Source organism: Sceloporus occidentalis, unplaced genomic scaffold, assembly GCF_023333645.1.
Source record: "Sceloporus occidentalis isolate IW3139 unplaced genomic scaffold, rSceOcc1.0.p SCAF_3, whole genome shotgun sequence".
In the NCBI taxonomy this organism is placed as follows: domain Eukaryota; kingdom Metazoa; phylum Chordata; class Lepidosauria; order Squamata; family Phrynosomatidae; genus Sceloporus; species Sceloporus occidentalis.
Window position 1 is genome coordinate 16,742,014 of NW_028316983.1, and position 13,754 is coordinate 16,755,767.

The following is a 13,754-nucleotide window of genomic DNA, read 5'->3' on the forward strand; positions in this document are numbered from 1 at the left end:
ATGGCAGAATGGGGTTGGACTGAACGGCCCTTGTGGTCTCTTCCAACTCTATGAATCTATGACCTAAACATTATGTAAATTTCCCTAACAATAAGAGCTGTTTGACAGTGGAATAGACTTCCTCAAAGAATGGTGGAGGTTTTTTGGTTGTTGTTTTTTTAAAGGCTGGATGGTCATCTTCTGGGAGTGCTTTGATTGCGTATTCCTGCATGGCAGGAGGTTGGGCTGGATGGCCCTTAGGGTCTGATTCTTTCATTTGGCTATAAAGATTTATGTTTTCTCACTCTTAATTTGTGGAAAGGTTTAGGAACCAGTAAACATTCACAATGTTTTATGACACTGTTTATTGCATTTTATTGCGTACTACATGCAGTGAAAGACACTGAAACAAATAGCAGCTTATAAATAGCTCATCACACAGGTTGATCTTGGTCTCTTTTTTTGTTTTTCTTTTTGCTAGCAAAACTGATTTCATACAAAAAACAGGAAAAGTAGTATAAGCATTCAAAAGTTTGCATGAAAAAGCTCAAATCCATTAAACTTTGAGTCCATAAAGTGGCCTGGAAATAAGTGCATTTTAAAACATATCTGTTAAGGAAAAGGGAAAACAGTGGTGAGTTGTGGCAAAGCTATATTCAGTGTTTGTAAAGCCAAAATGGGCATTTTGTGTTCTTCTAGTCATGTTGTATTGAATCTTCTCACCAGCAATGTGAGATGCTGGGACCAATATCTAGAGAGCTGCAAGCTGTGTGCCCTTTTTCTAAAAGCCAAGGTCACTACTGTAAACAAAAATAGCTGTGTTAGGTCCTCCAAGACCAATACATTCATTTTTAGGCTAAGCTTTGCAAGAAATGATTATTCTCCTGTCCATATCATTTCTGCCCATGTAAACCTCATGCTGATCGACATATATATTTATTTTCTACCTAGAATTCCCACTGATCTTTCATCATTGACCATGATAGCTGGGGTTTGTAGGAACTGATGCAATACTTTTGGAAAGCACCACTCAAGCATAGTGTGGCCTACTGTTTCCCCTTGCATTTCTTGGCTTTCTAATCCCATAGTTGGAAACTCCCTCTCCATGTGACAATGTACAGCATAACCTGATCTACTCTCACGGTGTCCAGTAGGACCTACTATGTAAGAATGCACAAAATTACCAACTATCAGATATCATTGATCTCATAGGTTCTAGCCCCTAATGAACATGTATAGTCATTAAAGTGTTCTTAAAATCTTTAACAATGATATTCTCAGCAGATTCTATTACTAACAAGGCAACATTTTAGATAGATGTGCTTAAGACATACTCTAATAACATGTTCTATAAATATTTGATAACTACTAAAATATATACAGACTAACTACAGTTCTCAAACTACTCTATGCTTCTAGTCCAGTTGGAGTTTTAGGCTGCTTGGCTTTAAGAAGACTGTTGCACCTGTGATGACAGAGTCTATTGAAGTAACTAAAAATTCACTCATGTCTTTGACTTCAGGAGTGTAAAGCAGTCATCTTAATCCTATGCTAATAATAGGGTGATTAGTGATAGAGTCAAGGTAGACAAAAGGAAGTACTTCTTTATCCAATATGCAATGTATTAAACTTAACAGCTCAAAGTATGACAAGTCCAATAGCTTAGATGGCTTTTAAAATAATCAAACAATGAGATCCAGCTTTATCAAAAGCCTTAAACTGCCATAGTTCAAAGGAACTTCTGTGTTCACATGAATTTGAGTACTGGATTATTGGGGCAGCAGGAAGGCTATTCTGCTGGAAACTTCAGAATATGCTCACAAAAGAGTCGGGGAGAATTTTAGACTATTATTGCTTTTGGTTTCATCAAGAATATAGTTCTTACATGCTTGTAGAATGCTTAGAATGCTGACTCACAGTTAAAATCTGCCCAGTGAATAGATGTGCAAAAATCTATACAAAGTGCAGTTCAGATAAACAGCTGCCCTTTGGGGATAGGAGAGAACAAATAATATAATGGCTATTCTTAGTTTACTTAAGGTCTCTATTCATTTGACTGCTCTTCGTAAGAATGATGGACTGCTGAATTTTGAGAGCCAGCATACTGCAGTGATTTGAAAGTTGAACCCGGGCTCTGGGAAACCAGGGTTTGCATCCCTGCTTGGCCATGGAATTTAACTGGGTGATTGTGGGCAAGTACACTCTCTCAGCCTCAGAAGAAGGCAATGGCAAACTCCCTCTGCACCCAACAAACACAGGTATGCTAAATTATGATACTAGATAAGCAAAGCACAAGACTCTATATTGGAAAACAAAATGAGTTGTATATAGCTAGAACCAACATGAATCATATAAAGAAGCAAATTAGCAAACATTTAGTAGGAAATGTTCAGCAGTAAATGCCAGTTGTGAAGCTGTCCTGGGAAGTACATGTTTTCTTAAGAAGATATTCATGCCCCTTTGTTGTGGAACTTCCAAGTTCCTGCATGCTGGACTGCCAACAACAATTAATGTGTATGATTCAAGGACAGAGAGTAGTAAGACACCAGACTTCTTCAGCTATGTCCTTGTCAAAGTATAAACATCTGTGCATGTACATCACATCAGTAACATAAACACACAGGACAATTACAGCAATAATTTATCTTTCAGACTACTTATATTTCAGTGATACAAGATGCCTTCACCATAAAGGCTACAATTAACAGGTGATAATCATTGCCAATTACAACAGCCATTTATTCACCACTCTCTTGAGAGTTAGTTACAAGCCATTTCAGGCAGTGAATATTGTTTATTGTCTATTGTCTAATATCATATTGTCTGTGTATATTATCTAGTATCATAATTTAGCATACCTTTTTTTGTTTGGTACTATCTAGGTCAGTAGGGGTATGGTGTTTGTTTTTCTTCTAAGCTCCTTCTGCACATATCTCATCTTGTCAAGAAAACCCTGTGACAGGTTTGACATAGCACCACCGTAAGCTGGAAATGACTTTGAAGATACTCAATAATTTTGAAATTAAGTTAGCATAAGAAAATGTCCATAGAAGTACAATAGGAACCACTATATAGATGTATGTGGAAGGGAGGTTCTTTTGGTGTATATCCTTTTCAAGTCAACAGTGCAGTTCTGAGTTCTTTGATTCAATGCACAGAAATTGTTGGCTCTGCATTCAGTTCCTTTTGAAAACACAGGTGAGTCCAGCAACCTTATGGGATGTAAGGTGCTTTGCTGTGTGAACTTAAATTAATAGTCCTAATTTCAAACGGCTTCCTTTTCCTCCTGACTGGTTGCCTCTTCTTCTTCTATTTCTACTTCCTCATATTCCACTACATCTGCTGTCGCATCTTGATACTGCTGGTACTCAGACACCAAGTCGTTAGTGTTGCCTTCTGCTTCAGAAAACTCCATTTCATCCATTCCTTCACCAGTGTACCAGTGAAGAAACGCTTTCCTCCTGAACATCGCTGAGAACTGCGCAGAGATTCTGCTGAAGATCTCTTGTATGGCTGTGTTGTTCCCTATGAAGGTAGAAGACATCTTCAGCCCACGAGGTGGAATGTCGCACACAGCCACCTTGACATTGTTGGGGATCCATTCCACAAAGTGGCTACTGTTCCTGGTCTGTACAGCCAACAGCTGTTCATCCACCTCCCTGGTAGACATCTGGCCTCGAAAGATGCATGCCACTGTCAGATATCGCCCATGACGTGGGTCACAGGCTGTCATCATGTTTCGTGCATCAAACATCTGTTGGGTGAGCTCTGGAACTGAGAGAGCTCTATACTCCTGACTGCCCCGAGCTGTTAATGGAGCAAAGCCTGGCATGAAAAAGTGGAGTCGAGGGAAAGGCACCATATTGACAGCCAGCTTCCTCAAGTCTGCATTGAGCTGGCCAGGAAACCGGAGTGAGGTGGTGACACCACTCATTGTGAGAGACACCAAGTGGTTTAGGTCTCCGTAGGTTGGTGAGCGAAGCTTCAGCGTTCTAAAGCAGATGTCATATAAAGCTTCATTATCAATGCAGAAAGTTTCATCTGTATTCTCGATCAGCTGGTGCACAGATAAGATGGCATTGTATGGCTCAACAACAGTGTCAGAAACTTTGGGGGATGGGAGCACACTGAAGGTGTTCATGATCCTGTCAGGATATTCTTCCTTGATCTTGTTGATCAGAAGAGTGCCCATTCCAGATCCCGTTCCACCACCAAGGGAGTGAGCAAGCTGGAAACCCTGGAGGCAGTCGCAGCCCTCACACTCATTCCTCACAACATCCATTACATTTTCAATCAGCTCAGCTCCTTCAGTGTAATGACCTTTTGCCCAGTTGTTACCAGCACCTGAATTTCCTAGAAGTAAATTACACATTGCTAGTTATTATTTTTCCAAAAGTTAGCTACATGTGATGAGGAGGACCTCACACATTAAGTAAGTAAGCATGTACATCCAAATGCAAAAAGGAATTAAGTCCCAAACAGAGCAGCTTGTGAAGTAATTCCATCAGACAATATTTATATATACACTCATAATGGCCTAGGAAACAGCTTGTGTCCACATGTTGCAGAGAGGCATGTCTTAGTAATCATTTTTGCACTATGGTGGGCATCTTTTGTCTGTCCAGATGTTGCAATCACTGCAAACTCTCAGCATTCAACACCATCGGCTACACTAGCTAGAGCTGATGGAAGTTACAATCTAAAAACATCTGAAGAGCCATATGCTACCCACCACTAAAGTAGAAAGATTACTTAATATATGTGTTTATCAAATTGTTCTGTTAAAAAACAGGTGTCTTAGAAGGATATTCCTGTTTAGAATGTATGAAATCTTCAGGACACTCATTTCTAGGTTTCTTAATTTAAACTAACTCTTTACTTTCAAGGGATCTTAAAACTATGCTTAAAATGCATAGTTTTGCAATAGAAAGCCACAGAATCTCTGACTAGAATAAGGCTTGCTGCTGTTGTTGTTGTGTGCCTTGAAGCTGTTTCAACTTATGACAACTCTAGGGCAGACCTATCATGGGGCTTTCTGGGGCTGAAAGTGTGTAAAGAATATGAATGGATGTCACAAAGTGTTATGATGGTTTAGCCAAAGCTAATTAAAAGTAGCAAAAAAGTCAAGGGTCCCTTTCACACTACAGAATTATAGTGTGTTGTTGTTGTGTACTTTCAAGTCATTTCCCATTTACACTGACCCTAAGGTGGACTGTCATGGTTTTTTATTAGCAAGATTTGTTCAGAGGGGTTCGTCATTGTCTTCCTCTAAAGCTGAGAGAATATGACTTGCCCAAAGTCACCCAGTGGGTTTCCATGGCTATGGATTTAATCCCTGGTCTCCACAGTCATAGTCCAACACTGCACCATGTCCAGTGAGTAGACCACATACACTCTATGATTCCATTTTAACTGATAAGGGTCTGTCCTATGGAATCCTTAGAGTTGCAGTTTAGTGAAGGGCATTTAGGATTCTCACAAGAGAGCTCTAGTGCCTCACTGAACTAGAAAGTCCAGGAGTCCAAATATTCAGCTACAGCAGTTAAACTAAAACCTTATTGCTATATTTCTGTAGTGTGGAAGGACTGAGTAGAGTCTTTCCACCAGTGATTAGGGGGGAGGGACTTCTGCCCTCAAACATTCTAACAAAACCTTCCCAGAGCATTCAGGTTTTCCCTAACTGTGAGGCATTTAAGGTATTTCCCTGACATAATATTTTTTCAAATAAAGAAGGGATGGATGTTAAGTGTTCTGAAGTGATGATTGTACAAAGCAGTACCTTAAAGTCTCCATTTTGATACACAACAGCCCCGTTACTTTCGAGAATTCTTGCATATTAAATTCTATTAATATTAACACATCACACTTACCATGAATGAAGTTATCAGGTCGAAAGAGTGGCCCTATTTTGCTTGACCGCACACTGTCCATTGTTCCAGGCTCCAGGTCTACTAGGACAGCGCGGGGAACATACTTATTGGCTGCAGAAACAGGGAAATGTTTGAGCTCTGATTAATGCAAGAACCACATGCTTGTACTAGGCAATGCATTTTCTTGGTCTATATTGTTGTTGTATACTGTACATCCCAACTTCACATGGATGGGCATGCATGAACTTACTTTTTTTAACTTCTGTGCACCACAGAAAACCTTTAGCATTTTTAAAAATTAAAAAGCCAGTTTAACTCTTTCAGGTCTGTGGACTCCCACAAATTACCTCAACATACCAAGCAGTGATGCTAGGCCTGCAAACACCCAGGTGTGACATGACTACCTAGATAGAAGCAACTAGACCTCTCACTCTGAGGAGCACATTCTCAGCCCAAGTGATCCAAAGGAATAGACTCTCTGAAAAGCTTCACCAGTTGCCAAAGGTGGCCACAACAGCTTGCCAGGGAGCTGTCCAAGCCACAATGTTTTGCTCTGAAGGGTCATTCCTCAAAGGGAGGGATTATGGAAGATATGCCCTAGTGATAACTTTCTCATAATGTCTTAAGAAAGGAGCTCTTTGAGCAATGTATTTGGGCCTTGATGGTTCTCTATCTGAAACTTGCTAGAGAGCTGTGCCAATCACTTTTTGTGGGCAGCACCAATCTCCACAACAATGGCTTTTGCATAATGGACTTTTACTGTTCAAATAAAAGAAAGGAAAGATAGTTATATAGTTCTATGAGAAGAGAGGACAACCTCTATAGCTGGACAATATCTTTATGTGTGTGCATGTCCCTGAAATTCAAGTTCCCCATTGACATATAGCAACCCCATGAATTTCATAGGGGTTTCTTAGTTAGGGAATACCCAGAGGTGGTTTTGCTGGTTCCTTCCTCTGAAATAAAGCCTATAGCACATGGTAAGGCTAACCAAAATATTCCATTGCTAGCACATAATGGCACATTGCTAACACATTACTATGTGTTTACTCAAAAGTAAATCTAATTTAGTCTGAAGTAGATCTAATTCCTAGTTTGTTGAATATAAGGTCCACTGAATTCAGCTGCATGTCTACCAAGCTATAGGACTTTAATTTATGTCTCTGTAGGTGACACTGCAATCTGTCCAGCTATTCTTATGAACAGTTTTTCATACATGTGTGTGTGTGCACGCACACACACACACTTCATCCACAACAGTGGCAAATAACAAATCTTTCGCTAATTTTATCTTTTGCAATTGCACCTATAAGCAAATTTCCCTGCCCACTTAGCAGAACTCTCTTGTACTTACAATAGGCTTCATTGAAGTACACATTAAGCCTCTCCTTCTGCAATGGTGAATCACCCTGGTAGTTTCCTGTGGTGTCAATTCCATGTTCAGAGCTTATGACTTCCCAGAACTGAAAAGAAGGCAGAGAAAACTGTACTATACTACATCTGATCTTTTTTAAAAGCAGAAAGAGAGATTAGATGAACTTTAATACTATTATTTATACCCTACACTTTCCCCTTGAAATTCAAGGCACACAAGGGTTTCCATGCTATTTATTCATACAGTATATTTATAAAAGGGATGATAACTTCAGCGGGTCTGGAGGACAAATATATATGATCAAGAGAACAAAGTGTTAGCTTAAACCAAAAACAAAACAGTATAACCAACAGAAAGGTCTAGGAAAAAAATGTTCACAGAGTAAAACATAAAAATAGTTTTTATGTCTAAAATATTCTGATGATGCAATGGCAAAGAAATCCCTTTTATCAAAATAAGCAGTGTATAAACAGTGCAATATACTGTGCAAAAATGCATTAAAGACAAGGAGTATCTAAATATCCAAAATACATTAAAATAAAAAAAGTACAAAAAAGTTTCAGGGCAACCTTGGGATTGTGTGTTGCCCACCCTGATTTATATCTTGCTTTTTTTTTTACCTTGATGGTCAAGGCATCATACAAATAAAGCAATCTGATGGGATCATATCTTCTTATATGAGCCTGTCTGAGCACTAAAGTTTTCAGGGAATTCACTTCTGTCTATCCCGACTCTTTCACAGACATGTTTCATGGCAAACTGCATACAGTTCTGAGCACCACAATTCCAAAAAGATGTTGACAAGCTGGAGCATGTCCAGATGAGGGCAACCAAAATGGTGAAAGGTCTGGAGACCATGCCCTATGAGGAACGACTTAGGGAGCTAGTTATGTTTAGCCTGGAAAAGAGATGGTTAAGGGTAACATGATAGCCATGTTTAAGTAATTGAAAGAATGTACAAGGTTGTTTTCTGCAGCTTCAAAGAATAGGACCTGGAGCAATGGATTCAAACTACAGGAAAAAAGATTTCACATCAACATTAGGAAGAACTTCCTGACAGTAAGAGCTATTCAACAGTGGAATACGTTGCCTCAGAGTGTGGTGGAATCTTCTTCTTTGAGGTTTTTAAACAGAGGCTGGATGGCCATGTGTCAGGAGTGCTTTGACTGTATATTTCAGGGGGTTGGACTGGATAGTCCTTGAGGTCTCCTCCAACTCTGTGATTTTATGAATACAGGAGAGGGCATTTTCAGTGATTGCTCCCAGACTTTGAAACACCCTCCCAAGGATGCTAGAATGGCTCCTTCTTTGCTATCTTTTCAACAGTCTTTCTGTTCCAGCAAGCCTTTGGGGACTTATAGTTAACAAGAGAAGAGCAATTTATGGCACTGGACTGTTTTGAATCTTTGTTTTAAAGTAATATTTTAAATGGTTTTAATTCTGTTGTTAATTTAATACTGTTGCAATCTTAACTTTTGTTTTTAACTATATGTGTTTTTATTGTTGTTTTTCATCGTTTGTAACCCGTCTTGAGTCCCAATCTGAGAAAAAGGCAGGGTATGTATAAAGAGAAAGCCAGTGTGGTGTAGTGGTTTGAGTATTGACTTCTGGGAGACCAGGGTTCAAATATCTGTCAGCCATGGAAACCCATTGGGTGACCATGGCCAAGTCACACACTCTCAGCCTCAGAGGACAGCAATGACCCTCTGAATAAATCCTATCAAAAAAACTCTGATCAGTTCATCTTCTGGTCACCTAACTCAGAAATGATTTAAAGGGACACACAGCAGCAGCAATACACAAAGAGATGGATGGATGGACAAATGGATGGGAGCTGCAGTCCAATGACATCTGCAGGGACACACTTTGTCCATCTTATCTGAGAGTATGGAAACACTAGACTAAAAGTTACATGTTGGACAGCGTCAAATGCATCTAGCCCCCTTAGGAGCAGAGAGGAATGCTCTTTTACCAGGAAGTGGAAAGCCCAGGGACATTCTATCCAGTTTACTTTAGAAGTATATTCTCTTCTTTTGCTTACAGTAGGGTACTCACTGTGTCTGTGGACATCTCTCTCTTGAGAGGACAACAACACTCAGCAGCAGCATCTTTCTGGGGTCAAGTAAAATCAATTCTTGTTTTGTGAAGACCATAACTCAGTGGGAAAACATATCTTTTGCATGCAAAGATGCAAGATCCAATCTCAGGCAGGCCAACACAGACCAGAAACTATTCCTGCCTGAAACTACATACAGCTGCTATTGATCCAAAGGATCAACGGGCTGAGTATACGGCAGCATCCTTTGTTCCACTGTTATGTTATTAAGATGTTTTATTCAGAGCTCGGAAAAGTTACCTTTTTGGATTACAGCTCCCAGAATCTTTCAACTACCATGGCCCTGATAATACTTGCTCTGGCCTTTTCCAAGTTCTAGCTTTAACCACCTTCTGTATACAATTGCTAGCTGCCTTAAAAGTAGGAAGGGACATAGGCTGCAAATTCATAACTAAAATGCATACAGTTGGCTCTCTGTGTCCACAGATTCTGCATCCATGGATTGAACCATCCACAACTGGAAAATATTTTTAAATATCCAAAAACTAAGCCTTGATTTTGCCATTTTCTATAATGAATACCATTTTACTATGTGTGTGAAATGTGAGAAAATGACTTACTATGAACTTGACTTAGTTTATCACACTTAGAAAAAAGACAGGAGCATAGCAGGATGTTCCCATCAATATAGTGTGATTTGGCAAAGATTATCACACAATGTCACGCAATGTTGTGTTAATCTTTGCCAAATCATGCGATATTGACAGGAGCATCCCACTATGCCCCTGTCTTTTTTCCAAGTGCTATAAACTCTTTAGTATGAAGGAGCCCTGGTGGCACAGTGGTTAAATGCCTGTACTGCAACCACTCACTCACAAACCACAAGCTTGTGAGTTCAGTCCTAAGAAGGGCTACAGGGTCCACTCAGCCTGGCATCCTTCCGTAGGTCACTAAAAGGAATACCCAGCTTGTTGGGGGCAATTAGCTTACACTTTGTAAACTGCTTAGGAAGTGCTTAAGTGCACTGACAAGTGCTATAAAAATGTACTTGCTATTGCTAATTTTTTAAAAATCATAAATAATAAATTTATATATAATTTAATTATAATTACAGCGCTATAGAAATAAAGTTTAATAATAATAATAATAATAATAATAATAATAAATGCTGTTTTGAGATTTTGCCCCACCATATATTTGAACACTGGTGTCTAGGTGATCAGAAAATGGAGGGATCCTAGAAAAGAACAGCGTTTCAGGGGACAGGGAAGTGAACTAACATGTAAACAAGCCCAACCAATACCTTCCAACATTTCACAGATGAAAATGGGGACACATCTGGCTGAAAAACATCAGACTGTGGTGCAGATGGCAAAGATTATTAATGAATCCAACCTTCCTGCTCAGTGTAGGAAATACAGCTAGAGGACCCCCAACAGGTAACTGTCTACTTTCATTTTTGAAGATGACCTGAGAAAGAGATCTCACCATCTCAGCCTATGGGGAAGGTCAAGATTTTGTCCCCTACTGAATTAATTGAGTGCAAACTAATTTTGCTGGGCTGGTAGAGGATTAATCAAGATTATCCCTCTGAAATCAAGACATCTGGAGAATATGCAACACTGAGTGATGTTTTTCTCTGTAAACCTTGAGTGATATAAACTGGAAAATAGCACGCTGATTCCTAATACAGCTTCCCTATCTAGCAAGCCCATTAGGACACCCAACCCTTCTGTCTCCTTATCTGGAACTGCAGGTTTGTGAATGCAGACACAGCCTTCTTCCACAACCATCAGTTTTAAAATGCTCTATGTATACATGAAATATTTCCATTTTTACCTCCTGCCCCAAATCCAAAACCTGTGACCAATGGAAATGGCCTTGATGGATCAGAGTAATAGCAGCTACACAGTCATTTTTGGAAATGGAAAATGAAGGCAATGGCCATCCTCACTACAATAGGCCCTTGGCATCTGCTGGGGTTTGGTTCCAGGACCATCATCATTCCATGGATACCAAAATCTGTGGGTGCTGAAGTCCCATTAAATACAGTGGCATAGTAGTGAAATGATGTCATTTATATAAAATAGCAAAATCAAGTTTTGCTCTTTGGAATTTATTCATGTATGTATGTATTCAAATTGTGGGTCATTGAATCCATAGATAAAGTATCAGTGGATATGGAGGGCCAACTGTATTTGTTTCCAGCATCTGAAATTCAGAGGTATGCTGCTTCTGAATGCAGACGTTTGACAGAACTACTATGGTTGGTTCCCATTTAGAAGATGTAAATATGACCAGAGTGTTGATATACTTTCCCATACTGACAATTTCAATCAATCATGCTAAATATGTTATCATATGCCCCTCTGGGCTGTTTACCTCACTAACTAATTCTACCTCAATATGGTCTTATATCTAATACTAAGGTTGCTTGGGGACAAAGAAAATGCTCTTCCATACAACTGGTAAGAATACAGAAGCCCTGTCCACTTTCTCATGTGGCCACACTTCTGAATAAATGTGCAGAATCGTGCAGTAGTTCCTGCATTATTTTCCTTTTAAAGCAAGCTGAACCAATTCTTGATCCGATTCTAGAATCCATGGTAGTTATGTTGGAGGTTGGATATTTCTTAATGAAAGCATAGCTATCCCTGTCAACTTGAGTGGGTATACTTCAGGATCAAATTAATCCCCTTTGAGCCAGCTAGTGCATTCAATTAACTCATAACAATTTTGTGAGTCGGATATTTCTCACTGCATATATGATCCACTCACCTTAAGGAATAATAATGTGGACTTCTGATTGGTAAAGAAACTTCCATTTTGAACGACAAAGGAATTTTCATTTAGTGTTACCATTGCTAATTATCTGTGATACTGGATCCTTGTTAGTATTATTTATTTATTTTTCTAGTTTGCTAGGTATTTAATATTCTGCCCTTTCCCAAACCGAAACTCAAGGTTACTAGTCTTTGTATTTACATAGTGAATATTCTTGTTGCTCCTGTATTAACATCTTTTCCTTAAGAGATTATAAATGTATTATTTTTCCAGTGGTTGTGCAGCCGAAGGATTAAACAAATTAAAGAAGGAAAAATAAACTATTTTATTTTATTAAATAATATTTCTATTTCATTTGCAAATTCTGTTGATGGGCAGTGATGTTAAGCGTGGCCCCAAAATTCCAGGGGAAATGTGCCTCTGAATACTAGTTGCTGGGAAGTAACAATGAAATGATGCTATTGACTTCATATTCTACTTGTGGGCTTTTCAGTGGCATCTGGTTCACTTGTTGGAATCAGGAGACTGGAATGGATGAAGGAAGATCTTGGAAGTTTTACTCTTTTGTACTACAACGTAACAACTCCTAGAATTCTCCCAGTCAGCATGACCAATTGTAGTCCAAATAAGTAAATTTCCCAAGCTATGGATGGATGGGCTCTAAATCTGATTAAGCAGGTCTCTTCTTACATTCTTTCTGTATGATCTTATTTTCATTCATTCATTCATTCACTCACTCACACATTTGTTCATTCTAATACCATTTTTCTGCATATGGAACAAGTGTTGGAAATATCTTTTTCATCCCATGTTGTCAAAATCCCCACCAGATGCCATTGTTTAAAAACTGCCTCCCATTATATTTCAGAAACATTAGTAAAGCCATCCTCCTACCTTAGCTCCAATTTGGTTTCCACATTGACCAATCTGGACATGTACAATTTCACGCATTTTGCATAGGATTCAGCAAAGAGATGTTTTCCTCCAAGATGGACTTTCTGGAAAAAGGGATCACTCCTGCAATGTCAGTGGCAGCCACAGTAATTCTCTTCAAAATGTTGCTTGTATAGTGAATGTTAATGTCTTTTGGGGAAAAATGCATCAACAAGGGGAGTGTCTGGCACACCCATCGTGCTGACTAGCAGAAACTTTGATATGACATTCACAGTGGTTCCAAGACTTTAAGTCTCCCTTTAAAAATTCACACTGCTGTCCAGCCAGACAAGATCAAAGCTCAGGTCCATCACAGGCCCCCTGCCCATCAGACAAAAACTGATATCATTCCATTATCTACATGCTACTCTTGCACCTTTAATGGTGGTGTGGAAGAGGAAATTTAAGCAGGTGGAGCTTATTTGATAAGCAAAAAATAAAGTTTTGTGAGTTGCCATTTTTCCTTTTCTGTAGCCTCTTGTCTTTTCCTGAGCCCACTGGGAAAGGCAAGATTCCACTCCTCCTCTCCCCTGCCCCCCAAACTACTATTGCACTTTGAAATCAGTTTACATCAATTGAAATAAAACAAGGAGAAATAGTAAAAGAAGAGAGAAATATTTTAAAAGCAGCTGGAAAAAATGGAATAAAATTGGGGCTATCGAATTGGAACAGTTGGAGGGTATGAAATAGCAGGTTGAATGCTACTTGTTGGTGAATTCACTTGGTGTCCAAAGTAGGTTTTACAAGGGCCTCTTTG

The 13,754-nt window shown here is 39.2% G+C and overlaps 1 protein-coding gene across 1 annotated transcript; it reads right to left on the reverse strand.

The window, feature by feature from the left end:
- Positions 1–329: 329 nt before the first annotated feature.
- Positions 330–13,186, reverse strand: LOC149315595 (tubulin beta-6 chain). Its single transcript, XM_089513715.1, has 4 exons — positions 12,959–13,186; positions 7,204–7,312; positions 5,850–5,960; positions 330–4,332 (listed from the first exon to the last, which is right to left on the reverse strand). The coding sequence occupies exons 1-4, from the start codon at positions 13,013–13,015 to the stop codon at positions 3,245–3,247; spliced, it is 1,365 nt and encodes a 454-aa protein (XP_089369841.1). The 5' UTR covers positions 13,016–13,186; the 3' UTR covers positions 330–3,244.
- Between the last annotated feature and the right edge of the window lie 568 nt (positions 13,187–13,754).